The sequence below is a fragment of the Capricornis sumatraensis genome, chromosome 6 (assembly GCF_032405125.1).
Source record: "Capricornis sumatraensis isolate serow.1 chromosome 6, serow.2, whole genome shotgun sequence".
NCBI lineage: Eukaryota > Metazoa > Chordata > Mammalia > Artiodactyla > Bovidae > Capricornis > Capricornis sumatraensis.
This window is the reverse complement of record NC_091074.1, coordinates 76,378,018-76,405,969: the sequence shown is the minus strand read 5'-3', so window position 1 is coordinate 76,405,969 and position 27,952 is coordinate 76,378,018. Positions and strand designations below refer to the sequence as shown.

The 27,952-nt window shown below is 42.5% G+C and overlaps 1 protein-coding gene across 2 annotated transcripts in view; it reads left to right on the top strand.

Moving 5' to 3' along the window:
* Positions 1-24,909, top strand: part of SLC18A1 (solute carrier family 18 member A1) — a 39,198-nt gene extending 14,289 nt beyond the window's left edge. The window contains exons 8-15 of one of the 2 annotated variants that reach the window (XM_068974328.1): positions 2,579-2,639; positions 2,721-2,816; positions 19,090-19,168; positions 20,129-20,180; positions 22,719-22,782; positions 23,062-23,181; positions 23,393-23,526; positions 24,796-24,909. In XM_068974328.1, coding sequence (XP_068830429.1) covers positions 2,579-2,639; positions 2,721-2,816; positions 19,090-19,168; positions 20,129-20,180; positions 22,719-22,782; positions 23,062-23,181; positions 23,393-23,526; positions 24,796-24,909 — 720 coding nt within the window. The remainder of the gene's footprint in view (positions 1-2,578; positions 2,640-2,720; positions 2,817-19,089; positions 19,169-20,128; positions 20,181-22,718; positions 22,783-23,061; positions 23,182-23,392; positions 23,527-24,795) is intronic. The other variant, XM_068974329.1, reaches the window with a different exon arrangement.
* The last annotated feature ends 3,043 nt before the right edge of the window (positions 24,910-27,952 follow it).

Below are 27,952 nucleotides of genomic sequence, written 5' to 3'. Positions count from 1 at the left end.
CCGGTTGGATCTCCTTGCAGTCCAAGGGACTCTCAAGAGTCTTCTCCAACACCACAGTTCAGAAGCATCAATTCTTCGGCGCTCAGCTTTCTTCACAGTCCAACTCTCACATTCATACATGACCACTGGAAAAACCAAAGCCTTGATTAGACGGACCTTTGTTGGCAAAGTAATATCTCTGCTTTTTAATGTACTATCTAGGTTGGTCATAACTTTCCTTCCAAGGAGTAAGCGTCTTTTAATTTCATGGTTGCAATCACCATCTGCAGTGATTTTGGAGCCCCCCAAAATAAAGTCTGACACTGTTTCCACTGTTTCCCCATCTGTTTGCCATGAAGTGATGGGACCAGATGCCATGATCTTCATTTTCTGAATGTTGAGCTTTAAGCCAACTTTTTCACTCTCCTCTTTCACTTTCATCAAGAGGCTTTTTAGTTCCTCTTCATTTTCTGCCATAAGGGTGGTGTCATCTGCATATCTGAGGTTATTGAGATTTCTCCCAACAATCTATATTCTAGCTTGTGCTTCTTCCAGTCCAGCGTTTCTCATGATGTACTCTGCATATAAGTTAAATAAGCAGGGTGACAATATACAGCCTTGATGTACTCCTTTTCCTATTTGGAACCAGTCTGTTGTTCCACGTTCAGTTCTAACTGTTGTTTCCTGACCTGCGTACAGGTATCTCAAGAGGCAGGTCATATGGTCTGGTATTCCCCTCTCTTTCAGAATTTTCCACAGTTTACTGTGATCCACACAGTCAAAAGCTTTGGCATAGTCAATGAAGCAGAAATGGATGTTTTTCTGAAACTCTCTTGCTTTTTCAATGATCCAGGTTATGTTGGCAATTTGATCTCTGGTTCCTCTGCCTTTTCTAAAACCAGCTTGAACATCTGGAAGTTCACAGTTTATGTATTGCTGATAATCTTGTATATATGCATTTTCCTAAAATTGGAAGTAATCTTTAGAGTAAATTTCAAAAAGTAAGATTGTTGAGTCAAAAGTTTTATTGAATCTCTTTAGGTACATTTTATGATTTAGATCTGCCTCTTTACTTTGAATTATATATGGGAGAGGGCATGATCTTTTTAGTTGTAGTATCTCTGAATATCATAATCCATCCCTGTGTGTATGCAGAGAGGGTTATCGTATCAAAACTATTAAACCTATTTATCAAGTCAACCATTAAGCTATTAAAAAACTTCTATTGGTGTGTAATTGATGTACAATGTTGTGTTAGTTTCAGGTGTACAGTAAAGTGAATCAGTTATACATATACATATGTCCACTCTTTTTAAGATTCTTTTCCCATATAGGTCATTAGAGAATACTGAGTAGACTTTCCTGTGGTTTACAGTAGGTCCTTATTAGTTGTCTATTTTATATATGTGGTGATTTCAACCTCCTAGTTTATTTCTCCCCCACCCCTTACACCCAGGTAACCATAAGTTTGTTTTCTGCATCGGCAATTGCATTTGTTTTGTGGATAGCTTCATTTGTACCCTTTTTTAGATTCTACATGTGAGTGGTATCATATGGTATTTGTCTTTCTCTTTCTGACTTCACTTAGTCTGACAGTCTCTAGGTTCATCCGTATTGCCGCAAACGACATGTTTTCATTCCTTTTTACGGCTGAGCAATATTCCATTGTGTATATATGCACCACATCTTCTTTATCCATTCCTCTGCTGATGGACATGTAGGTTGATTCCATGTCCTGGCCATTGTAAATGGTGCTGCGATGAACACTGGAGTAAATAAACTACCAAATCAAGATAGAAAGTGGTAAATACCATGGATTAGGACATAATGCTTAGGAAGTTTAAGAGAGAAAAGTTCCAGCTACTGAGTTAGGGAACACTGTGGATAAGAAGGGGCCATTTAAGCTTGACATTGATGAATGCCTGAGGTTTGGACCTACTGGAAAAAGGAGGAAGGGAGTTTAGGGAAAGGTAACCATGATGACCAAGGGCTTGCTGGTATGCTTGGAAGGAAGGTAGATGACTAAATATAGCTGGACTGGAGTTTTCTGAAGGACAGGCCGTGTTATAATTGGAAATTCAGGCTGACATTTTAATCTATATGTCCAGGCTTCTTTGGCAATGCCAGTCCAGTATGGCTCCACATTGTCAGAACTAAGCATTCAGAAGGCCTGAGCAGCTCTGTGAGCTGTCACCGCTGGAGCTCAGTGATCTGCCTGTGGTTCTCCCTGGATAAATGTCAGTGCTGGGGAGATCAAGTGGAGGGGCTAGGCATCCAGACACCTGTTGTCCAGTGGCAGCCTTGCTGACAACCCCTTCTGACCTGGTTGGTGGTCATCTGAAGGCAGGACTTATGTCTGGATTATGTTGTCCCACCCTTTGTGGCTGCCTTTCACATGGGGGCCATGTGGTTGCCACCAGCTCACTCTGTGACACTGGTACATCACTTCTCCATCTGTGACCTGTGGGTGGCTGATCTCTGCAGTAAGGGAGCTGATGTAGGTGGTCTCTAAGGTCCTGCCTGCATGCTCTCAGATTCTGTGAAACAGGAGAGGCATATACACTGTATAGATGAAGTGTTTTTTTGTCCGTGTTCTCAGAGTGCCAAGGGGACTCCACTCCTCACGCTTCTCAGAGACCCTTATATCCTGGTGGCTGCAGGTAAGCTGACATTGCCTCCCTTTGGGAGGAAGGATCTGAGCTTCAGGACTGCCTCAGGGGCTCACTGGACTGTCTCCCCAGGCTCCATCTGCTTTGCCAACATGGGGGTGGCCATGCTGGAGCCCACATTGCCTATCTGGATGCTGCAGACCATGTGTGCTCCTGAGTGGCAGCTGGGTAAGTGACCTTGGTCCTCAACATGAATTTTGGCAGAGGTATGGGCCAGGGGCCCTTTTTGAGGTCATTGGTAAGCATCATCAGGGCCAGATCTTGAGAGTCATAGAGGGACAGCATGCTTCCTTCATCAAATTACCTCTCCTGTCTGTATCTGTGAATCTAGCCTGATTGGGTAGGCAGTTCCTTCAAGAAGCAGTCTCCAGTACAGAGTGGGAGGGCTTGACAGGGGTGATGGAGGGGCAACTCACCTAGCTGTGTGGATGAATGACTGCTCGTCAAATGACCTTGGCTTTTCCTTTCAGCTCCATTAATTTGCTATGCAAACCTGTACAAATCACATCAGCTTTCTGAGCTTCACTTTCCTATCACTAAAATGGCTATCAGAATACTAAGAGTTCAGAGGGTAAATCTGACCCTGATGCTGGGAAAGACTGATGGCAAAAGAAGAAGAGGGTGGCAGAGGATGTGATGGTTGGATGGCATCACTGACTCAACGGACAAGAACTTGGGCACACTCCAGGAGATAGTAAGGGATAAGGAGGCTTGGCATGCTGCAGTCCATGGGGTCACAAAGAGTCAGACATGACTTAGCGAATGAATGACTGAAGAATAAGTGACATAATCTGTGAAAATGCTTTTTACCTGTAGAATATTAGCAAGTACCACCATCACCATCATTGATATTGAGCTTGCCAAAAAGTTAGTTTGGGTTTTTCTGTGTTATGGAAAAACCCAAATGGACTTTTTGATCAATCTTACAGTTTCATCTTTCCCACTCACTGTCCCCCAGATTACCCTTTTGCTTTTTTTTTGTTTTAACCTCTAGAAAGGTGCTAATGGAGTACACTCTACTGTGAGGGGGCCCTCCAGCTTCCTCTGCTCCACGGACAGATGTCTTCATGACTCATCTGAGGGAGGAGGCCCTGGATCTTTCCAGGAAGCCTAAGGAAAGGCAACAGAGAAGGTTATGTGCCAATCGCTCAGTCACGGCCAGGAGGAGAGCTTATGTGGCCAGAAGGGGAACAGATGAGGACCTGATATAGCTTAATGTGCAAGGACAAGCACTAAATCTAATTTTTTAAGGGACCATGCTAAGCAAGGCTCCCAGCTGCACTCCTAGTGCCAAACTGGATTTTTCCAAGCTGCAGCTGCCTCTGACCATGACAGTTAATTGAGTCGGTGCTCAATGCAAATAAACATCTCCTGCCCCAAGACTCCAGATGCTGGGGCTCTTGGGCAAACGGGCCACCAACCATAGCTCAGAATGGGCTCTCCCTGACCCTTCTTCACCCCACAGGAATATTAAAAGCAAACTAGCCATCAGTCAGTAACTGGTGAATTGCTGACTTTGGGTTTATTTGTAATCACCCTGACAGTTTCTGTTAGGGTGCACTGTTTCCAGTCAGGATACAGAAAAACAGAGAGAGAGGCTGGTGAGACCCAATGAAGTGCACAAGCTTGATGTCAGACAGTGCCTTGTGCAGGCAAGGCTGCAGTAGAAAGTGCTCAGGAGAGTGAGTGAAAGACTGAGGAGGTCTTGTCCTCCACCATCCCTTACAACTTTCTTCAGTGCCCTCTGCATCTGTAAGTCTAAATACAGAGGTTCTCACCGGGAGAGTGTATTAAAATTCAGATTGCAGTTCCCTTCCAACAATTCAGTAGAAACAAGTTGCATTCCTGGTAAGTTTTCCGATGATGCTGATATGGCGTCAGTGACCACACAGAAAAAGACTGCTCTCCATGCAGACCCCTCTCCAAATTGTTGGGAGGAACAATTCGTAGCCTGTGGCTGAACACTCTCCCAGTGGCCCGCTATGTGCCCACTACTCTCACCCAGTGGAGGAAAAAGCTCAGGCTTTGGAAATATGCCCACCTGCGCTGAAATCCTGACTCGACCACTTACTGGGTGTGTCCTTGGATAAGTTACTTAATGTCTTCAAACTCCACTTTTTCCTTTTTATTTGTAAAAATGGAGGCACTTTTCTGGTTGTTTTCAGGGTTAAATAGACTTATGTATTCTAAGGGCTTCCCAGGTGGCGCTAGTGGTAAAGAATCTGCCTGCCCATGCAGGAGACACAAGAGATTTGTTGATCCCTGGGTCGGGAAGACACCCTGAAGTAGGAAACAGCAACCCACACCAGTATTCTTGCCTTGAAAATCTCATAGACAGAGGAACCTGGAAGGCTACAGTTCATGGGGCTGCGAAGAGTCACACACAACTTAGCGCGCACACACACATGTTCTAAAGGCATTAGCATGGCGCTTGGGATAGAGTATATACTCAGGAAATAAAACCCATTTCTGTTTTCATCATTGTTTTTGTTGAAATCACTTTAGCAGTCACAGCTATGTGTAATCCCCAACCCTTGAAGATACACTGTGAAATATATCTGTAGAGATACAGTATGGAACACCTCATTTGCACAAAATGCTACTGAATTGCAAGTTACACTCAGATCCTAAAGAACAAACCATGTTGGTTGAGAAAAATCTCATTCAGGAAATCCCACATCACTTGAAATGATGTCAGGCAGATGGATCTAGCAGGCCTGTGGTCTTCCTGCCTAGTGCCCATTTCCAGATATGAAACAATTGAGTGGTTGTTGTTTAGCTGCTAAATCATGTCTGGCTCTTTTGTGACCCCTGACTGTAACCCGCCAGGCTTCTCTGTCTATGGGGTTTCCAAGGCAAGAATACTGGAGTGGGCTGCTGTTTCCTCCTCCAGGGGATCTCCCTGATCCAGGGATCAAACCCAAATTTACTGGATTGGCAGGCAGGTTCTTTACCGCTGAGCTACCTGGGAGGCCTCAAACAATTGAGTAGCTATACCATTAATTTTTTTTTTTAAGCAATGAAACATAAATACATGGTTTCATGGTTACAGTTTGAAACAGATTGCCCACCTGCACAGATAGACTAGACAAATATATTAAAGTGTGTTTCGCCTCCAGTCCATAGAAGAGGATATTAAAAGCAAACAAGACATCAGCCAGTAACTGGTGAATTATTGACTTTTGGTTTATTTGCAATCATCATGTCAGTTTCTATTAGCACTGTTTCCTCTCCATACAGAGAGACAGAGGGAAGCTAGTAAGACTGAAGGAAACTCATGCTGCCGATTCCATGCAGCTCTTTATGCTAGAGCCGTCTGTGCTGCTACACTACTGGTGTGGGTGGTAGAAGCACCTGCCATCAGAGGGAGAAGGTCTGGGTTCAAGTCTCGAGTGTGCTACCCACTGGTTATGGTGGTGCTAGTTAAGGGGGGCACTTACTCTGTTCCAGAAGCCTTGCCAAACGATTGTTTTACGTTAATGGTCACTTATGCCTGGTTGCTAGCCTGTCTGGTAGGAACTATTATTCTCACATTTCAGAGATTTCTTAATCTGAACCAATTTTCCACTGCCCTCCTAAATCCTGAGCCCTGTGGAAGTCTCTGCCATAGGCAAGTGTCCCTATTTGTTGGGGTCCTTTAATGGACCAGAACCTGGTGGTCTGGAGTCAACGAAAAGAAAGTGAAAGAGAGAGCTGGAGAGAGGGGGAGAGAGAGAGAAAGAAAGACAGACACTTGGACCCAAGCTCTGATGGAGCAAAGGTGCTTTAATGATCTTTCTGTGAGTATATATAGGCTGTTGTACAAGAAATTTCTTTCTACAATGATAAGGATCAGAAAACCAAATGTACAGCAACCATTACCAAGGGAACAAGGGATTAATAATGGTTACCAGGCTAGGAGACTATCTATATCTCAAGAAAGAGGATCGAGACTAAGCACTTTTGTCGTAAAGAGAATGTTTACTGAGGGAGATTCAAGCCTGTCTCACATAATGACCTCAGTCCTGGGAGCAGCTTGCTGTTCCACTGATAAGGAACAGAGGACTTATGAGAAACAGCACGTAGGAATCCTCCTGTTAAACACTCCCTGATAATTCCTCCTTATTTATAATATTTGTAAAAAGGGTTCTGACCATTAGAGTTTGTTTAGTTTTAACAATTTTTGCATGAAGGCAACAGTAGATGACAAATATAGTTGTCAAGACAATCACCAAAATTACAGTTCCAGACCCGATGCTCTGAGTAATGCTTTGAAACCATCCACGTGCATCTAGCCCAGACAGTTGATCAGCTAGTTGTTCAGCTAAAGTTTCCAAATTAGTGGAAGAGGGCAGATTATTAGAAAAGGTTTCAAAGATTTCTTTTTGTAATAATTGTACATTCAGAGAGGCGTTATCATGTACATTTTGTAAATGAAATTTGATTTGTTCCCAGTTGTAGGTGCTATTATTGAATTGAACAGGAGTAACAGAAAATTGAGTAGAATTCCAATCACATTTTAGCATCACCTGTTTTTGTACATCTGTTAATTGATCTCCAACTCATTTGATGGCTGTTTTTAATTCCTGTATTTCAGCTTGAATATCCTCATCTATCTGAGCCTGAGTGGCCCACATAGTATGAGCATCTTTAGTCCAGTTTTGGATAAAATTATGTGATTGAATTGAGGTTTGTAAAACAACACCAGTGATGGCAGCAGTGGTGCAAATAGCTATTAATCCCCAAATGCCAAGAATCAGCCATCCAATGAATTGTTTAGATCGCTGGAGCAATTTAGTAAGTAACCAGGAAGCAAGTCCAGCCATGGGACCTTCTTCCCAGGGCCGCTGGAGATTTATTGGTAACCACAGACTATGTCAAGTTTGAAGAATCAAAAGGGTTTCAATTCTTAAGGAAACAGAAGAGTTAAGACAAGTATATAATTTGCAATTTATACAAGTTACAGAACGTAAAGTCTTCTTGAATTTTAAATTTCCTGTAGCTACAACAAAAGCAAGTGGAACACAGGCTTGTATGAAATATGATTGATTATAGGGAAAGAAATAATTACTATGATTATGATTGGTACCTGTGAAATGTCCAGTCTAAGTCCCAAGTTCTTTGGTGCTTGCAGCACGTTTCCAGATGTCCCATTGTTTAGGCCCAATCTGTTTATCAAGGATGATTTGAGGGCGAGAAGGTGGTATTTCACCATGAAGCCAGCCAAGGAGTCCTTTTCATGGAAGTGTTTCATTGAACTGTTGGTAATCTTCTATGCTACTTGAGTAGCATAGTCACACATAGTGCTGTCAATATCATCTGAGCAGCTAGATACCCACATACCATGGGGTCCCCAAACAACAATGGTATAATTGGCCATAAACATTAACTTCCCTTATTTAGCTTGACATTTATCTCAATAAACAGAAGTATATCTAAAGTCTTTATAAGTAAACCTCTTACATTTTAACTTTTGCCCTTTTCCTAGAGTTTTGGTAGTATTGACATGGTTTTTATAAAAGGACAGGACAGCAAACAGTCCAAACAATGTGTAGAAGTTCCTTTTTGGGGGGCAGGATGAAAGCCCATGTTTGTCGACTAACATTAATACAAAATTTTGTTGGGCCCATGCATAAAGGAAGGATTTCATAGCTTAGAGAAATGTTAATTAGTCTTCTTTCTTTCTCAGGATGGGTGGGCCCCTCCAAGCTGCATGGAGGGGGCATAAGTGTTGAGTCATTAGTGGATACAATTGGTCCTATATCCATTCTATGACCTACAGTAAAAAGGGGGGTTTGGGGTACATGTCCAGTTTTGATGCAGGATACAGGATGCTTGGGGCTGGTGTACTGGGATGACCCAGAGGGACGGTACGGGGAGTGAGGTGGGAGGGGGGTTCAGGATGGGGAGCACGTGTGCACCCGTGGTGGATTCGTGTTGATGTATGGCAAAACCAATACAATATTGTAAATCAATTCACCTCCAATTAAAATAAATAAATTTAAATTTAAAAAAAAACAACAAAAAAAGGGGGGGTTTGGTATATAAGCCCAGTAAGTGTGATCAGTCAAGTCAGCCTGAGTGGGGAAAGCAAAAGCAAGCAAAGCAAGCATAGCAACAAAAATATTTTCAGGATTCCAAGGCATTCCCTACTGAGAAATCAGATTTTCAACCTGGTTAGTAAGGGTTTTTATCTGTCTCCAAGTAGGGAGTTCATAAGGTCGATGACATCAAGTTTTTTGGAAATTTTTAAAGCCGCCATGGCTTATACTGGAATTTCTTCCTCCTGGGGTTTTTGTTGTTTTGTCTCTAGTTTGAATGTTGGGGGCCCACTTAGGTCAAATCTTCCGAAGAGGAAGCCATGTGAGTTCGTTGGATCCATCTGGAGAAATAGAAGCATACCCCTTTCCCTGTAAGATTAGTTTCCTAGATTTCCATTGATTAGTTAACCCATCTTGATACCAAATGGGCAGAGGAAGGGAGGTGTCCTTCAATGTCTTGAAATGTTTTTCTGCTTTTGTCAAAATATCTCCTTGCGGTAAGTTTAAAAGAATTTAAAACAAATAAAGCTATATTAACAATAGTTATAGGCTAAAAGAATATATTGCGTTGGAATCTAGTAAAGTCTGCTCTGGATAAGGAAGATAAAAGTGTTCCTGTGTATTCCCCCTTATTTAATTTTTTATTTGTAGTTTCCGTGTGTACTGTGTTTGTTTAACTATGTCTTGTATAAGGAATGTCTGTAATCTGTTTAATAGAGAATGAATGTAAAAATTGCTTGAACTGCTTAGAAATATAGGCAGGGTCATGGTCTGTTTTTATAGAATTAGGTGTTCTCATTATTGCAAAGTAAGGTAACAGGTGGGTTATAACATGTCGTGTAGTTTCACCTTGGAGAGGTGTGGCCCATATAAAAGAAGAATTTGTATCGATTGAGACAAGTAAGAAGGAAGAGGAAGAAAGTTCAGGGCAATGAGTTACATCCATTTGACATAAGATTCTCTTTTATTTGGCATAAACCTTTTTTATATTTTTGTATTCATCATTTTATTTGCCACTTCTTATATCTTTTTATTAAAAGCATATATCTTACTTTTCTTTAGCAACTATGAAGTGTCTTGTATATTAGCATTTTATAGATTGGTGAATATATTTATTATATATTATATTATATATTTTTTCTATATAATATATATTTATATATATATTTATTAATAGTCTAAAATCTCTTTAGTTTTCCTGTAAGAAAAACTTTTTGTAAGAGGAAGTTAGTGTTCAGTAATTAATGTTTTAAAATCTTACTTTATTTGGAAATGCCCTAGCTATTTAATAAACTTTTATCATTTAGTTTAGTACAAGTCTAGAAATTTAAGTTACCCCAATCCTAAGAGATTATTTTAGATAGACTTTTTAAAATATACTTATTTTTAATAGAGTTTATCTAAAAGTTTTCATCTCATTTATATATTTATATATATATATTTACTTTTTTGTTGACAAATTTAGTTTTACCTTAAACCTAGGCATAATAAAAGTATTATACAATGTTGATGACTTAAGACATGTCTTAATTAGATTGGCAAATAATTATATTTAAATTATATTTATATTAAAATAAACATTATATTTAATATTGAATATTTTTCAGTTCATGTGAACTTGAATTTAAATAGAGCTCATTAACTTCATATTATCCAAAAACAAAGACATACATTGAGACATGTATAATTATAGATAGACAGGCAGACATAGTTTTCTGCTTGAAATTTAAAATATCTTTTATATATATATATATATATATATTTTTCTTTTTTCCTGAGTTCCACCAATTTGTTTATGGCTGGAGTCCCAGATAGAGTGGGCTGTGTATCCCAAGGACATGATAAGAGTTAACTTTAGGTTTTTTCTTAGGCCTGTTTTTGTTTCCCAGGCAGAATTGGAGCTCCAAAAAAGTATTTTAACAAGTTAGCCTTTTCCTAACTGCACGTGTAAGAAGAACCAGTTTTGCAGTTTCCAAAAAGATTTTATTTTAATCAGTTTTTTTCCAGATTATAAAGAATATCATGGCCATTCAGTGTCAAAAATATCATTTCTCCTTTTTGTAGTTACAGTATATTATTAACGATATATGCATGAGGGAATTGCTGTCACATTGGAAGTACAGTCTTGGCTACAAAATTTTGACAAATAGTAAATGGCAACCTACTCCAGTATTCTTGCCTGGAGAATCCCATGGACGGAGGAGCCTGGTGGGCTACAGTCCACGGGGTCGCAAAGAGTCAGCCACGACTGAGCGACTTCACTTACTCACTTAACTTACTTAGGACTGTTAAGCATACCTTGAGATAACACAGTCTATTGAAATCTTCTATGAGGCCCTATGTGACTAGGGAAAGGGAAAGAGAAAGTTAATGTCTCTCAGTCTAAAGGGTGTAAAGGTATATTAAAAAAGCAGTCTTGTAAATCAGTAATAATAATGTGACAGTTTTGAGGAATAGTAGTAGGTGATGGGATCCCTGGTTGTAAGTACCCATAGGTTTTATAGATGCATTAACTTTTATAAGGTCTGTTAAGAGATGCCATTTGTTAGATTTCTTTTTTATAACAAAAATAGGAGAGTTCCAAGGAGAGCAAGATTCCTCAATATGTTTTAATTCTAATTGTGTGCCTATAAGTTCTTTAGCAGCCTGTAATTTTTCTTTCATAAGGGGCCATTGCTCTGTCCAAATAGGCTCATCATTTTTCCAAGTTATTTTAATAATTGCTTTGTTTGTTAAATGAGCAGTGGCCCTTAGGAAAAATGTGGAATGTATATCTGAATTTGCCATTGTATAAGTCCCTTCTTATTAGATTAAGTGGTGCATCTATCACATAAGGTCTTAATGTTGCAGGCTGGCCTTTTGGTCCTTCATATGGGTAGATTTGAACATTTTGATAAATTTCTTGTACTTTGGTTTGAGAATTCCTGCAATTTGGCAAGAGATTTTTTTGTATAGGCCAGAATTTGGGCCATAAGTGTTTGGAAATTATAGTAATATTAATATTAGATCTAGTGTCGAGGAGACCAGAAAATTTTTTATCATTAATTTTGATATTTTTGGTTGGGCATATTCAGATACCAGTGATGTCCATAAGGATTGTTTTTGATCTGTACTACCAAATCTGCTTGTCTGTATATTATTAGAGGAGTTAATAGAAATGTAAGGTAAAAGAAGTAATTGAGCAATTTTGTCTCCCTTTTTGAATTGTCATAGAATCTGAGATGACATCATAATTTGAATCTCTCCTTTATAATTTGAATCAATTATTCCAGGATGAACAGTAATTCCTTTAGAAGTCAAACTAGATTGGCCAAGTAAAAGACCAAAGGTTTGTGGGGGCAGGGGTCCAAAAAGTCCGGTAGGTATTTTAGAAGGGACTGCTTGAGGGTAAATGAAAAAAATCACTTAAGGCTGGTATATCGGACGGCAGTACCGCCAGATCTTGAGGGTTTAAAGGAAAAGATAGAATTTGCCCCTGGTTTTTGTTGAAGGGGACCTGGGGGGTCCCCTGCTTGGAGTTTCCTGGAATAGGTTTTCTTTCAATATCAAATTTAGATTTACAATCTTTGGCCCAGTGCATTCCTCTATGGCAGCGAGGGCAGATTCTTGGAAGTTTTTTATTAGCCGTCTTAGGGCAGTCCCCTTTTAAATGGTTTTTATCTCCACATGTAAAGCATCCTTCATTTCCCTTTATAAAGGCAGCAGCCATTGTCTCAGCTAGCATTTGCATCTTTTGAGTTTCTGATCCAAGATTGCGACAAGCCTTCAAATAATCAATAATAGTCCCAGTCTCACAAATTGGAGCGATAGCTTCTTGACATTCCTGATTTGCATTCTCATAAGCAAGTAATTTCTCTAGCTGTGTTTTTTTGGTTTCTTCTCTGATTACAGTATGGGAAATAACAATTTCTAATCTAGTTTAAAAATCAGCATAATTTTCATTAGGTCCTTGTAATATTTTAGTGTAGCTACCTGTAGGCTCTTCTTGAGGAGTAATTCGATCCCAAGCTTCAAGGACCACTGTTTTTAATTGTTCATGCAACAAGGGAGGGCATTGTATTTGAGCTTCTATGGTATCAACTTGTCTGGCATCAGTTAACATTTCAAAAGTAATTTGGTTTTGGGGAGTGCCAGCTCAAGCATTCTTGTTAGCATGATCTCTGGCTATGTCGTAAACCACATTGTCCATTGAAGATATTCTCCTGGTTTAAGGCGAGCTTTTATTAAAGTTCACCAATCATAGGGAATAAAGTTTCCAATAGAAGATGCCACAACATTTAGAAGCTCTTTAGTAAAAGGCGAATGTGGGCCATACATAGTTATAGCCTTTTTCATTTGTTGCATGTAAAAAAGATTAATACCATCATATTGAGGTATTATGTGCCCTTGAGCCTCAGGATTTCTTCAAACTGGAAAGACGGAGAAACCATCAGTGTCAGAAACTTGTGATTGCAAAGCCACTAATTCAGAGAGCCTCTGTTGTGGAGGAGAGAGAGTAAGTGCTAATTTTTTGCAAATATGAGTCTGTGTTAAGGACTTATCATTATCTAAAAAAGTGTTGCTGGTTTTGGTGTCAAAAGTGTCTCAAGAGAGTCGTTGTTAGAATCATTAGGTTCTAGCAAAGGAGAGACTTTTGGATTTGTGCCTGCTGGCAGAGGAGGAGCACTTGGAGCAGCCAGGGCAGGGCTTGTAGGAAAATTTTGAAATATTTTATGTTGTTTTAATTGGGCATTTTGTAAAGTTTTATCATTTAATTTATATTCATGTAGTAAGTATTCTGTCTGTTGTCAAATATTGGGAGGGCTAGAATTTACCTTGAAATGGCAGAATTACAGCTTTAATGAGAGCCCATAGGGGCCAGAAATCAATTGGAATATTTTATCCTTGCCTGGTGGCTCATTCAACATTTTCTTTGACCCAGTGCCAAATTTCTAAATTAAAACTACCTTTATAAGGGAACCAAGGGTTAAACTCAACCATTGTTTGAAAGCAAGCCTCTATTCATTGGCGTGAAACCAAAAGTCCCTGAGCTTTAAACAAATGGTGAAGTAAAGTAGAGAAATGATGGGGCTTTCCAGCCGTTTGACCCGTGTCTTAGTACTTACCGACCTCAATAGGTCTCTTGAGTCACTCTGTCAGAAATGCCAGATATACCAGAGTCCCTGTTCTGGGGGCCACTTGTTGGGGTCCTTTAATGGACCGGAACGTGGTGGTCTGGAGTCGAAGATAAGAAAGTGAAAGAGAGAGCTGGGGGGGGTGGGGAGAGAAAGAGAGAGAGAGAGAGAGAGAAAGAAAGAAAGAAAGACACGGGGACCCAAGCTCTGATGGAGCAAAGGTGCTTTAATCATCTTTCTGTGAATATATATAGGCTGTTGTACAAGAAATTTCCTTCCACAATGATAAAGATCAGCAACCATTACCAAGGGAACAAGGGATTAATAATGGTCACCAGGCCAGGAGACAATCCATACCTCAAGAAAGAGGATCGAGACTAAGCACTTTTGTCGTAAAGAGAAGGTTTACTGAAGGCGATTCAAGCCTGTCTCACATAATGACCTCAGTCCTGGGAGCAGCTTGCTGTTCCACTGATAAGGAACAGAGGACTTATGAGAAACAGCATGTAGGAATCCTCCTGTTGAACACTCCCGATACCTATGCCCTCAGCCTCTTCTCTGAACACTTCTTTCATCTTCTTACCCTAAGACCTAAATGTTTTCTGAGAACACCATTTTCCCACACTCCCACTGATGGAAGTTCTGGGGCTTCCCTGGTGGTTTAGATGGTAAAGAATCCACCTGAAAAGCAGGAAACCCAGGAAGATCCCCTGAAGAAGGGAATGGCAAACCCACTCCAGTATACTTGCCTGGAGAATCCCATGGACAGAGGAGACTGGTGGGTTACAGTCCATGGGGTCACAAATCATCAGACACAACTGAGTGACTAAGCGTGTGCAGATGCGCATGCACACACACACACACGCACATTCCTTCAGACTTGGCTTTCTTTTGCTGCTTCTAAGTCATTTCTTCGTCATTTTCCTTCAACCCTGATTCCCAGGGACTTCCCTGGTGGTCCAATGGTTAAGACTTTGTGCTTCTAAAGCCATGGGGGGGAGGTTAGATAGATCCCTGGTCAGGGAACCAAGATCCCACTGGTTCATGCTGCCTGGTACAGCCTTGAAGAAAAAAGACCCTAATTCCATTGAAGATCATGTCATCAGATTGTACCACTCCACCCCTCTTCATTGCAATTATCTACTGATCCCTGAGGTATTCCTTCTCTTTCATTAAATCCACCAACACCTGGTTCATATTCTTTTCACCTTTACTCCTGTCACCACTATTGATGACTTTAGTATCCAGGTGGATAACTCTACCAACATCTCAGCCTATTCCTTAATCTACTTTCTTGCAATGATCTGCTCTCCACCATAACTGATCAAATGTTTCTGTAATATGGACCTTGAAATCAACATTAATTGAAACATCTCTGAAATGTCAAATCCAGGTTATCACTGTCTGTATTCCCTGCTCAGGTCTTCTGATCAGTATCAGTCCAGTTGCTCAGTCGTGTCCGACTCTTTGTGACACCATGGACTACAGCACGCCAGGCCTCCCTGTCAATCACCAACTCCAGGAGTTTACTCAAACTCATGTCCATTGAGTCGGTGATGCCATCCAACCATCTCATCCTGTCATCTCCTTCTCCTCCTGCCTTCAATCTTTCCCAGCATCAGGGTCTTTTCAGATGAATCAGCTCTTTGCATCAGGTGGCCAAAGTATTGTAGTTTCAGCTTCAACACCAGTCCTTCCAATGCACATTCAGGACTGATTTCATTTAGGATGGACTGGTTGGATCTCCTTGCAGTCCAAGGGACTCTCAAGAGTCTTTTCCAATACCACCAGGGTGTTAGGTCTTCTAATATCCTTATATTAACATATTTTGGCTACACTGAGATCAGCAGTCCATTCAGTTCTTTCTCTGTTTACATCACTACTCATGTGTTCACTTCTTTCTTTATTGGTTGTGAGGCATGTGGGATCTTAGCTCTCCAGCTAGGGATTGAACTCATATCCTCGGCATCAGAAACATAGAGTCTTAATCTCCAGATCACCAGAGAAGTCCCTGCCCTTCTTTCTTTACTCAGTTTTGAGTTCATACGATGAATCTGCATCCATCATTAATGTCACTCCTTTGAAAGCATTGTTAATGCCTTTGCCCCATCTGCTCTTCCTCTGAGATTGTCACATGAGAAGCCTTAAGTCTCGTTAAGTCTATCTGGTTGCCCACTCCTTGCCTGCACCTGAGCAGTGAAATGGGGCTATAGGAAACACATACTTGGCTATTGGTCTCACCTTGTATCGATGGCCATAAATCTAAAATTAAAAAAAAAAAAGAAATGAAAAAAATTTTTAAAGGACAAGCAAAAAAAAAAAAAAAAAAAAGGCCATGAATCTAAAGTGGACTCTCACATTATCACATTTAAAGTAATCGTTCTTTTAAGTCCCTAGTTTCATTCTTCCTACTTTCTGAAAGGACTGGCTTACACTATTCCATTCAAACCTCCTCCACATTCTCATCCCTTCGCCTCATCATTTTCAACTCCTAGTCATTCACTGAGGAAATAGAAGCAACAAAAAGGGACCTTGCATGTTCTCATCACTAGATATACTTGGACCTGTGTACACATCTAGGGCCTTCTCTGTATGGTTGAAATGTTCCAACTCCTTCAGGGGCCAAACTTCTTTATTTTCTTTCCTTTTCTTTTCCTTTCCCGTCTGGATTCCATCTCCTCTCATCTATTTAACTGGCTACTATCACCTTTGCAATCACCTCCTCTTTTGTTAACCTTTAAAGGAAGGAGTCCCTGAAGGCTCAGACCACAGATGCGTGTTCTCTCTCTGATCTTTCATGGGTCACCCCAGCCATTCCCCTGGCTTTAAGAGTTGAATTGGTAGGGACTTCCTTGGTGGTCCAGTGGCTGAGGCTCCACCCCGCCAATGCAGGCAGCCCAGGTTTGATCCCTGGTCATGTGGCTTCCCAGGTGGCGCTAGTGGTAAAGAATTTGCCTGCCAGTGCAGGAGATATAAGAGACTCGGGTTAGATTCCTGGGTTGGGTAGATCCCCTGTAGAAGGAAATAGCAACCCACTCTAGGATTCTTAGGGCTTCCCTGGTAGCTCAGAGGTTAAAGTGTCTGCCTGCAGTGTGGGAGACCAGGGTTCGATCTCTGGGTTGGGAAGATCCCCTGGAGAAAGAAATGGCAACCCACTCCAGTACTCTTGCCTGGAAAATCTCATGGATGGAGGAGCCTGGTAGGCTACAGTCCATGGGGTTGCAAATAGTCGGACACGACTAAGCGACTTCACTTTCACTTTCACTAGTATTCTTGCCTGGAAAATTCCACGGATAGAGGACCCTGAAGGGCTATGGTCCATGGGGTTGCAAAGAGTCCAACACAACTGAGTACACATACACAGACACAGGGAACTAGATCCCACAAGCTGCAGCTAAAGACAGTGCATACTGCAGCGAAGATTTCCCATGACAAAACTAAGACCCAACACAGAGAAATAAATAGATATTAAAAAATTAAAAAGAAAACAAATTCATAAACCAATTAGTTGAACCCTTTTATTTTTCTTTAGGATCTCTCTTCAGAACTCTAGACTTGTCCATTCAATAAGCCTTCCAATTTGCATTAGGTATTTTTGTTTGTTTTTCTCGCTAAAAAAACCTGTTTTGGTTATTCAGTTCTCAGTTTAAATACTACCTTCTCAAAGGAGTCTTCCCTAACCCCCTGAATCTAAGTTATCCCTTATTCCTGGTCACTCTTCCTTATCACCACTTTAAACTTTCTTCACAGAACTTATCACTGTCAAAGTCATCTTTTTTCATTTATTTCTTTACTTGTTTATTGTCTATCTCCCTCCCTTGGAATGTAAGCTCCCTGGAGGCTAGGATTTTGTCTATTTTATTCACTCTTCTAATCCTGGTTCCTAGAATACCTGTTACATAGTAAAATCTCATTAAAAATACTGAAAAAATGAAAGAAAAAATAAGACTCAGAGAGGGTAAATTTCCCATGGTCACAGAGTGGTTAAGCCACAGTTTGAACCCAGCAGCAAAGCCCATGATCCAGTGTGCTTGACTCTATTTTCACAAAAAACTATGGGACAAGGGTTTCAGTTTACAATATTCTTTTATATATATTTATTAATATTTAATTTGCTTCTTCATGTAATCTAGTGTGATAGAATCACAGCTTTGTGTTTACTGGATGTGGAAACCAAAGATAGGAAAGGTTTAGTAACTTATTCAAAGTCACCATCGGAGGGAATTCCCTGGCAGTCCAGTGCTCGACCAGAACTCCATGCTTCCAATGCAGAGGGCATGGGTTCAGTCCCTGGTTGGGGAACTAAGTTTCCACAAGCTGTGTGGTGTGGCCAAAAATAAAAGGCACTGCCAGAGCAATAGAAAAGCAGGTAAATAATAAGGTAGAAATTTTACTTCCCAGGAAGTATGTACTGTATGTCTTTCTCTAAAGCTCATGCTCTTATGCTGATAATCATGGGTATTTTATACATGAGAATGGCTCAGCAAAGTCTTTCATCAGGAAGACTAAGAGAGGAGCTGGAGGGGGACGTGACGTTAAATGTGTTTGTTCAGTCGCTAAGTTGGTTTGACTCTGCGACCCTATGGACTGCAGCATGCCAGTCTTCCCTGTCCTTCACTGTATCCCAGAGTTTACTCAAACTCATCTCCATTGAGTCGGTGGTGCCATCCAACTGTCTCATCCTCTGCCATCCCCTTCTCCTCCTGCCCTCATTCTTTCCCAGTATCAGGGCTTTTTCCAATGAGTCAGTTCTTCACATTAGGTGGCCAAAGCATTGGAACTTCAGCATCAGTACTTCCAATGAATATTCAGGGGTTTGATTTCCTTTAGGATTGATTGGTTTGAAGTCCAAGGGACTCTCAAAAGTCTTCTCCAGTACCGCAATTTGATAGCATCAGTTCTTCAGTGCTCAGCCTTCTTTATGGTCCAGCTCTCACATCTGTACATGACTACTGAAAAAACCTTAACTTTGACCATATGGACCTTAGTCAGCAAAGTGATGTCTCTGCTTTTTAATACGCTAAGTTTGTCATAGCGTTTCTTCCAAGGAGCAAGTGTCTTTTAATTTCCTGGTTGAAGTCACTGTCTGCAGTGATTTTGGAGCCCAAGAAAATCTAAAGAAAGCCCTGCTCTTGAGGACAGCAGAGGCGTGGGAGCCCTATGTCATCTGCTCTGGGTTTGCACAAGGATCTCTAACCCACAAAACAGTGGTTTGGGATCCTTGAAGGTAATGGGGAAACTACACTGTCTTGTAAGACCCAAGGTGTTTCAGAGTAGCCTAAGGTGAGGACCTGTGTCTTTCTGCAGGTCTAGCCTTCTTGCCCGCCAGTGTGTCCTACCTCATTGGCACCAGCCTCTTTGGTGTGCTGGCCAACAAGATGGGTCGGTATGTAGCCTGGGGATCTGGGAAAATTCAGATGGGAGAGTCTTCTGAGGTGTTCCCTGCACCTGGGATGATGGATGATAGCTTGTCTGAGATTGAAAATTTAGAACAAGTACTGGCAGATGCTTGTTCTAAGGGTGGGAATGGATAGCTGGTGAGGGCAGTATAGAGAAAGGATTGGTTCTGAGCTTGTTGTTATGGAAGATGCAGTGAATATATGAGGGGCAACCTTTACTTTCCAGATGTTATGGTCCAGTTGAAGAGATAAAATAAACTTCACAGAGAACAGGTATGAATAAAACAGTACCCAGAGGCCGTTGTTGTCAAACTGTTATCCATGGAGCCCCAGGGAACTCTCCAGAGGCCACCAAGTGTAAAAAGGGTTGGGGGCTAAGAGGTATAAGTCTGAATTTCTTTCCTCCAACTACAGCGAGAACAGGTTTAATTTTACCTTTGGAGTGTGATGTAAAGATTTGAAGAGTAATTTAAAAAACCATTTCCATAGGAAATCAGAGAAGGAAGGAAGTTTGGTATGTTTTGTGGTTTTTGAGATGGACCCTGAAGACCAGATAGAATATGTGTCGATGAGAGGTATAGGCTGAGTTAAGCAACAGCAACATTAAGTTAGAGCATTATTCCCAAGGGGAAAGGACCTTCTGAGTCAACTGATTCCTCTTCTAAGGGAAGGAGGACCGTGTCCCATTGCTCCTCGTCTGCTTCTACTCTGGGAAGAGGTGTGGAGCCAGGGAAGAGATGAGGGGTGAATAAGGGGCTGGGGAAGGGCTCACCTGAGTACAAACTGGTCCTGTAGAGATGTGTTTATCTTCTCACATCCCAAAGGGTTCCTGGAATTAGGGATAGCAGGACTGGCCAGTGAGTTGGTGATGGGTAGCAACTGGAAGGAATCTCAACCCTTAGCACTGTTTGAAAAATGCTGTTGTTTTTTTTTTCTCTTTTTTTTAGGTGGCTATGCTCCCTGATTGGGATGTTGGTAGTAGGTACCAGCTTACTTTGTGTAAGTATAATAAGGTCTTTTGGGGAGAGTCAAAGGGTGGGGAGAATGTCAGACACTTAAAGACAACTTTCCTTTGAAATGAGCAGAGGATTGACTTGGCAAGGACTGTCAGAAAGACTGTTTCTGTGGAATTTAGGTAGGAATTTACCCCTAGGGGAGATGCTACACCATCCCACTGAAAGGAGGTGGGTAAGGAGAGGGAGAGGGAGAGGGCAGTGGGGGCAGCTGAAGACAGAAATCTGAGCCTTTATGGATGGCCACATGAAGCAATGGGCTTCTCAGGGGGCGCTAGTGGTAAAGAACCTGCCTACCAATGCAGGAGATGAGAGAGATGGGAGTTCGATCCCTGGGCCAGGAAGATCTTCTGGAGGAGGAAGTGGAAACCCATTCCAGTATTCTTGCCTGTAGGATCTCATGGATGGAGGAGCCTGGTGGGCTACAGTCCACAGGGTCACACAGAGTCGGACATGACTGAAGTGACTTAGGGTGCATGCACATGAAGCATTACACGTTGGCATCTATTTTGGGGGTCTGTAGAATGGTGCATTTTATGCCTTCACTTACATACCTCACAGTGACAGGATCCCAGAAGCCACTAGAGGAACCTTCATTATCTGTGCTTCCATTTCTAGCACCAGAGTGTTTGGTAGAGGAAGAAAAAAAGAAGGGCTTTTCTATTTTCAGGAGTCTCCTCCAACCCCTCTAAACCTGCATTTTCTCCTCTCCAGCATGGAGATCAGAAGCACCCTTGCCTCCTAGGCTTGAGGGGGAACGAGATGGCCGCAAAGCCCTGAGTACAGTGCTCAAGAAAGGCAGAGAGTCCTGATCGGGGGGCAGGGCCAGTCCCAGCTTGGCCATTTGTTGCTTGTGTGACTCTGAGTTCACTACATCACCTCCCTTGGCTCAGCATCCACATCTCTGTAGAGGGGATTCTGCTGCCATCTCGAAGGATTACCCAGACCAAAACTGCAGTGGTGTCTGGCTCATAGGGAGCCCACTGTGAATCTTAACCAGTACTAGTACTAAAATAGAAATATCCCCATGGGCTTCCCTCGTGGCTCAGTGATAAAGAATCCTCCTGCCAATGCAGGAGACGTGGGTTCGATCCCTGGTCTGGGAAGATCCCATATGCTGTGGAGCAACTAAGCCCATGTGCTGCAACTATTGACGCCTGCACGCTTAGAGCCTGTGCTCCACAACAAGAGAAACCTCCACAGTGAGAAGCCCACACACTGCAATGAAGAATAGCCACCGCTCACTGTAACTAGAGAAAAAAAAAAAAAAGCCCACGTGGCAGCAAAGACCCAGCACATCAATCAATCAATAAAATTTTAAAAGAAATATTTAAAAACAATTTTAATTCATTCCTAAGACCCTGTTTTTAGCTAGTGACATCTAAATGGTATGTAAAACCTCTCAGGGGTGAGTATGCTAGTGTAGCAGGTGTGGGAGACAAATGCCCAGGGAGGGAGGTAGGACCCAGCAATAGAGGAAAACAAGGCTTCCGTTGGGGATCGGGAGGGTAAGAGAGTGAATGTCACAAGCCGCTGAAGCAGCAACACAAACCACGCCACCTGCCCCTCTAGCTTGTGGGTAATTGGTTGTTGACGACTCTGTGTTTGTCTTCTTGCTCCACTGGCTTCAAGTCAGGGTTTTACTAAAATCTCTGTATGCGTCTCTACTCCTGCCTTGCAAATAGATTCATCTGTACCATTTTTCTAGATTCCACATATATGCGTTAATATATAGTATTTGTTTTTCTCTTTCTGACTTATTTCACTCTGTATGACAGACTCTAGGTCCAGAGACGCAGACGCAGACAGGGCTGGGGGTGGGGGGAGAGGAAGGTGGGATGAATTAGGAGATTGGCATTGACATATATACACTACTGTGTGTAAAACAGCTCGCTAGTGAGAAGCTCCTGTATAGCACAGGGAACTCAGCTCTGTGCTCTGTGATGATCTAGAGGGGTGGGATGGGGGAGGGGTGCAAGAGAGAGAGGATGTATGCATGCATATGGCTGATTCAGTTCATTGTGCAGCAGAATCGAACATAACATTGTAAAGCAAGTATACACCAATTTTAAAAAAAGATATAAGAAATAAAAAAATAACACCACCACCACGTGTGGATGATATTGCAGATAGAAAAGAGAGGAAACTCCACCCTAGGTATAATGAGGACAGAAGTGTGTGTCTGGGTGGAGGGGGTAGAGGAAGGGGAGGGAGAGTCCATGGGCCATTCACTGCGGTGACTTGAGAGTCAAACCTGAGGTTCACACTTGATCTCACTGCTTATGTTCTGAAACTCTCAGTGGGAACCCAAATGGCACCAGTTTAGATTTCATCGCTGTAAATGGAGGTGAAGATTCTTTTTCATCAGAGGTGTAAGGATCAAGAGATAACACATGTGGCACATAGTACCTGGTTGATAAATGCACTTTGTAGGAAAACCCTTCGTTTTTGTGCTGTCCTATCTGACACGCCAGCCCCTGCCCCCACCAGATTCCTGATAATTCTTCCTCTTTTCCTCCTGCAGGTTCCTCTGGCTCATGATATTTTTGGTCTCATTGGCCCCAATGCAGGGCTTGGCATTTCCATAGGTAAGAAGTACCCTTAAAGGAGACCGGAAGCCCCTGAATGTTGGCTCGGGGTCAGATCAGAGGGGGTACATGGAAAGGCAGGGGGGATAGGAGAGCAGCCGGCAGGGGTGTTGAGAGACAGGTTCATGACTCCTGGTGAGAACGGGTGTCAGTGAAGAGGGAGGACAGACAGCAGGCAGAGACAGCGGGGTAAAGCGGGAGGGGAGGAAGGGGATGTTACAGACAGGGAGGGGGCTGTGTGTAGGACTGACGGCCGTGCCCTGCTTGCTGTGACCACAGGCATGGTGGATTCCTCTATGATGCCCATCATGGGACGCTTGGTGGACCTGCGCCATGCCCCGGTCTATGGCAGTGTCTATGCCATCGCTGATGTGGCTTTTTGCATGGGCTTTGCAATAGGTATGTTGGCAGAGAGACAGGGACCTGGTAACCCAAATCTCCCTTTATGGACTGTTTACCTGCCGGAAGTGGAGCCAGGAGGCTGGTCCTCCTAGGGTTCTGAGATATTTGGCCCTGGGGCATCCTCTGGGTCACCTTTGGCCCCTAGCATGGTGTCCTCCAAGCGGTTAAGAATCAATAGATGCTTGCAGACTTGTTTTATTCCTCACAGGTCCGTCCACCGGGGGTGCCATCGTGCGGGCCATTGGCTTCCCCTGGCTCATGGTCATCATTGGGGTCACGAACATCCTCTACGCTCCCCTCTGCTACTACTTGAGGAGCCCCCCTGCCAAGGAGGAGAAGCTCGTAAGGGGCTCTAACTACTGCTGAAGAAATAATTTGTTTCTTTCATGTCTCTCTCGTTCCTTTTAATTCTGTGCTTCTTTTTTTATATATCTGTTTTTATTTATTTATTTACTGTGTTAGGTCTTAGTTGTGGCATGCGGGACCTTAGTTGTGACATATGGAATCCAGTTCCATGACCAGGGATTAAACCCAGGCCCCCAGCTTTGGAAGCGCTGAGTCTTAACACTGGACCACCTGGGAAATCCCTATCTTGTGCTCCTATTTCCTCCCTCTTTGGTAGGCTCTCTGCTCTGTCATGTTTTCTGATTCCCCTTTCATCTCTCTCTTTCCTTTGTCCCCTTCCTTCCTTTTTCCTTCTCTACACAACCGCTTTCTCTCTTACACTGGTCAGTTAGAAAGGGTCCTAAGTACAGAAGGAAAATGGGAGGCTTGTAATGCGTTGGGGTCAAGGACCATCAAAGGCATCATGTACTTGCAGTACTTACAGCAAAGTGTGAATTGCCCAATCATGCCCACAACATGGACAGAATCCCACTGGGCACATTCATGCATTCATTCCTTCACTCACATCTGTCATTATCCTTACCAGGTCTTTTCCTAAAGTACCAACAGCCCAGGGGAGAGAACCACAACAGACTATTTTAGTTAATAGATGCTTTCTTCTTACTGCAGCAGGAGCACCTTGAGGGTCTGGGTGGGTTGGGGGCAGATGTGTGTGCTACATGCTAAGTCACTTCAGTCATGTCTGATTCTTTGCAACCCATGGACTGTAGCCTGCCAGGCTCCTCTGTCCATGGGATTCTCCAGGCAAGAATACTGGAGTGTGTTGCCATCCCCCCCTCCAGGGGATCTTCCTGACCCAACGATTGAACCCGTGTCTCTTACATCTCCTGCGTTGGCAGGCGGGTTCTTTATCACTAATGCCACCTGGTAAGCCCAAGGGTGTGGATGTGGAGGCTGCTTAAAGGAACAGAAAAAGACAGGAAAGTCCAATGAGGGGCAATGCCCATTTCAGCTGGCTCCCAGCTATAGCCTGTGCTACTGCTATTAGGATTCAATGAAAAGCTTATCACATGATTGTCCTAACCAGCATGGCTCCACCTGGTGCTTTGGGTGGACTGGGCACGTATATGAAGCAGAACGAGGGTCCTTTTCTGGTTCCTTGAGTCTTTTCTGAGCAGCCCTAGACTTGGATGAGCTAGTTTGGGAGGGGGAAGGGGAAGCTGGTGAGAGACGGGCAGTGATTTCTCTTCCTGCTCCTTGCTGCAGGCAGTTCTGAGCCAGGACTGCCCCATGGAGACCCGGATGTATGCAGCCGAGAAGCACACAAGGCAGTTTCCTCTGGGAGAGGACAGCGATGAGGAGCCTGGCTGTGAGGAGTAGCTGCAGAAACCGGCCCCTGGACCTCATCACATGAAGCTCAGACTTCAGTGACCACTTTGTTCCTGGACCTAGATCACGATGGACTGTTCAATAAGCTTCACTTCTATCTCCCCTGGTGTCTCCTTTCCTCCCCTCCCATGGGTGCTGCCCCCAGGTTCTCTCCTCTCCTGTGTCACTCACAGCTCTCCCTCTAAGCTTTGATGCCTCAGCTGGTCCACCTGTGGTGGGAGGACAGAGTGCTGTTTCTTCCTCGGCTTCTGTAAGGCTGTGATGGGTTCTGCAAGGAGTGACTCATTTCATGGAGGCGGCAGTGAGCACTGTGTTCCCCGAAACCAGCGGGGTGGCTGACAAACCTCATTTCATCTGTTATCCGATTTTCTCTGGCAACTTCCCAACAGTCTATAATGGAGTTCTGTTCTCTGTTCCTCGACGTGGTCTTCCCTGAGTTTCCCTAGATGAGTTAAAGTGTCCTCAACCCTGTACTGCTGCTACCTGGCCAACTTGGGACATCCTTTGGATGTTTTTTTTCTAAGCTGAGTGTTTTCTCTGTGGCCAGACCTATAGCTGCTGAAATGAGTCTGTCTTCAGTGACAGGAGGGCTCCTATATTCCTCATTACCAAGGGGAACTGGAAAAAATCTGCTTCTTCTATGCATGAGTTACTGACATTCTCATGATGTCCCCTGTGGGCTTTTTCTGCCTTACCTTAAATTTCTTAGATTCTGAGAAATAAATAGGAGAGAAAATGCAATTTCATGGGAAGAAGTAAAGCAGCTGTGCTGAAATCCCTTCCAGTTGTGGGTTTCCTAACACAAGGGTTATAATGAGGCGTTGTTCACATTTGCTAATGACTAAATTATTCCCTAATGCAGACATGGCAAACTTTTATAGCATAGGAGAGTGTGGATGGAAAGATAGTAGGTCCTATAAATATTTTGACATATAGCAAAAATTTTTTTGAAATAGTTGCTAAAACAAAATTTCAAAGAGATGGGAGACACAGCAGTTACCTTCAAGTAGCTTCCTATCCCTTCAGGCAAACTGGATATATGCGTGCATGCTCAGTTGCTCAATTGTGCTCAACTCTTTGCAACCCCATGGACTGAAGCCCGCCAGGCTCCTCGATCCTTGGGATTTCCTAAGCAAGAATACTAGAGCGGGTTGCCTTTTCTCCACCACAGGATCCTCCTGACCCAGGGATCAAACCCACATCTCTTGTGTCTGTCTCCTGCATTGCAGGCAGACTCTTTGCCACTAGTGCCACTTGGGAAGCTACAAAGTGGGTATACACCAAATAAAAATATCAGTGCTGCAAGTTTGTATATACTCTATATTCCAGAATAAAGAGGCAGGGATGCTCATGTTCTGGGTGGGGAATAATGGTGGAGATGGAGGCAGAGGCAGGAATGGAAAGACCCACAGGCACAGACTTGGGGTTACTGGATGTTAGGTTGGGGGTGGTCAGACGTTACTCTGGAATGACGCCTGGCTCTGATGTTGGAACTCCTTTGCAAGAGTTTGGTGGGTTTAGTGCAAGCCCTGAATCATCAGAACACACTCTAGCTGAACCTCAATGAATTCGTACCACTTGGATAATGGGTATGTGATTTATGGATGTGTTTTTAGGGAGTTGGCATTAACTAGACTTACTTGATTTGCAAAACACTACTTATATCATCATACTTATATCACCATTTAGTCAGGATAATATTATCTCAGATTTTGAAGGAGCTCAAATATAAGATTAGGAAATAATTTGTCAAAATATGGAATCGGAGACTGCAAATTTAGACTGAGTGTGTGGCCACTGTGACTCTTATACAAGGTGGGAGTGGAATAGGGTAGGGTGTGGAGGCATCAGGGGCACTGACGATGGTGTGCGCGTGCATGTGTGCTAAGTCGCTTCAGTCGCGTCTGGCTCTGTGACCTCATGGACTGTAGCCCACCAGGCTCCTCTGTCCGTGGGATTCTCCAGCCAAGAATACTGAAGTGGGTTGCCATGCCCTCCTCCAGGGGATCTTCCAGACCCAGGGGCCAAACTCAGGTCTCCTGCATTGCAAGCAGATTCTTTATCATCTGAGCCACCAGGGAAGCATGACAACAATACCCTGCTGATTCTCACATCCACAAGGAGGACAATTTATAATAAAGGACAGGCTTGTTACAGAAATTGTTCATGCATTAAAGAAATAGGAAGAAAAAAAATAAATAAGAAGAAAAAAAAAAGAATTAAGAGTTTTTAAAGGAGTAATCCATCTTTAACTTGCCAGTTAACATTTAGCAATTTAAAACACATTTAAGGAAAAACAATGGATGCAATTTAGTCAGGCTTTCAAATAATGTTGATAACAGTCAACGCCAAACACTACAAAATAAGTCAGGACATATTTTTTAAAACAATTATAGATCAGAAATAGGTAAAAATATAGCCTATATATGGAAGATTATTTAAAGAAAGAGAATCTTATAAAAATAGAAAATTAATTAGTCTTTATTAATGCTTTTACAAATGATATTAGGAAAAGAATTCATGGTAAACTTTCACATTCACAGGTGACATTAAATTCTTTTATTTTTTAAAAAAAATTTATTTATTTATTTTTAATTTTAAAATCTTTAATTCTTACATGCGTTCCCAAACATGAACCCCCCTCCCACCTCCCTCCCCATAACATCTCTCTGGGTCATCCCCATGCACCAGCCCCAAGCATGCTGTATCCTGCGTCAGACATAGACTGGCGATTCGATTCTTACATGATAGTATACATGTTAAATGCCATTCTCCCAAATCATCCCACCCTCTCCCTCTCCCTCTGAGTCCAAAAGTCCATTATACACATCTGTGTCTTTTTTGCTGTCTTGCATACAGGGTCGTCATTGCCATCTTTCTAAATTCCATATATATGTGTTAGTATACTGTATTGGTGTTTTTCTTTCTGGCTTACTTCACTCTGTATAATCGGCTCCAGTTTCATCCATCTCATCAGAACTGATTCAAATGAATTCTTTTTAACGGCTGAGTAATACTCCATTGTGTATATGTA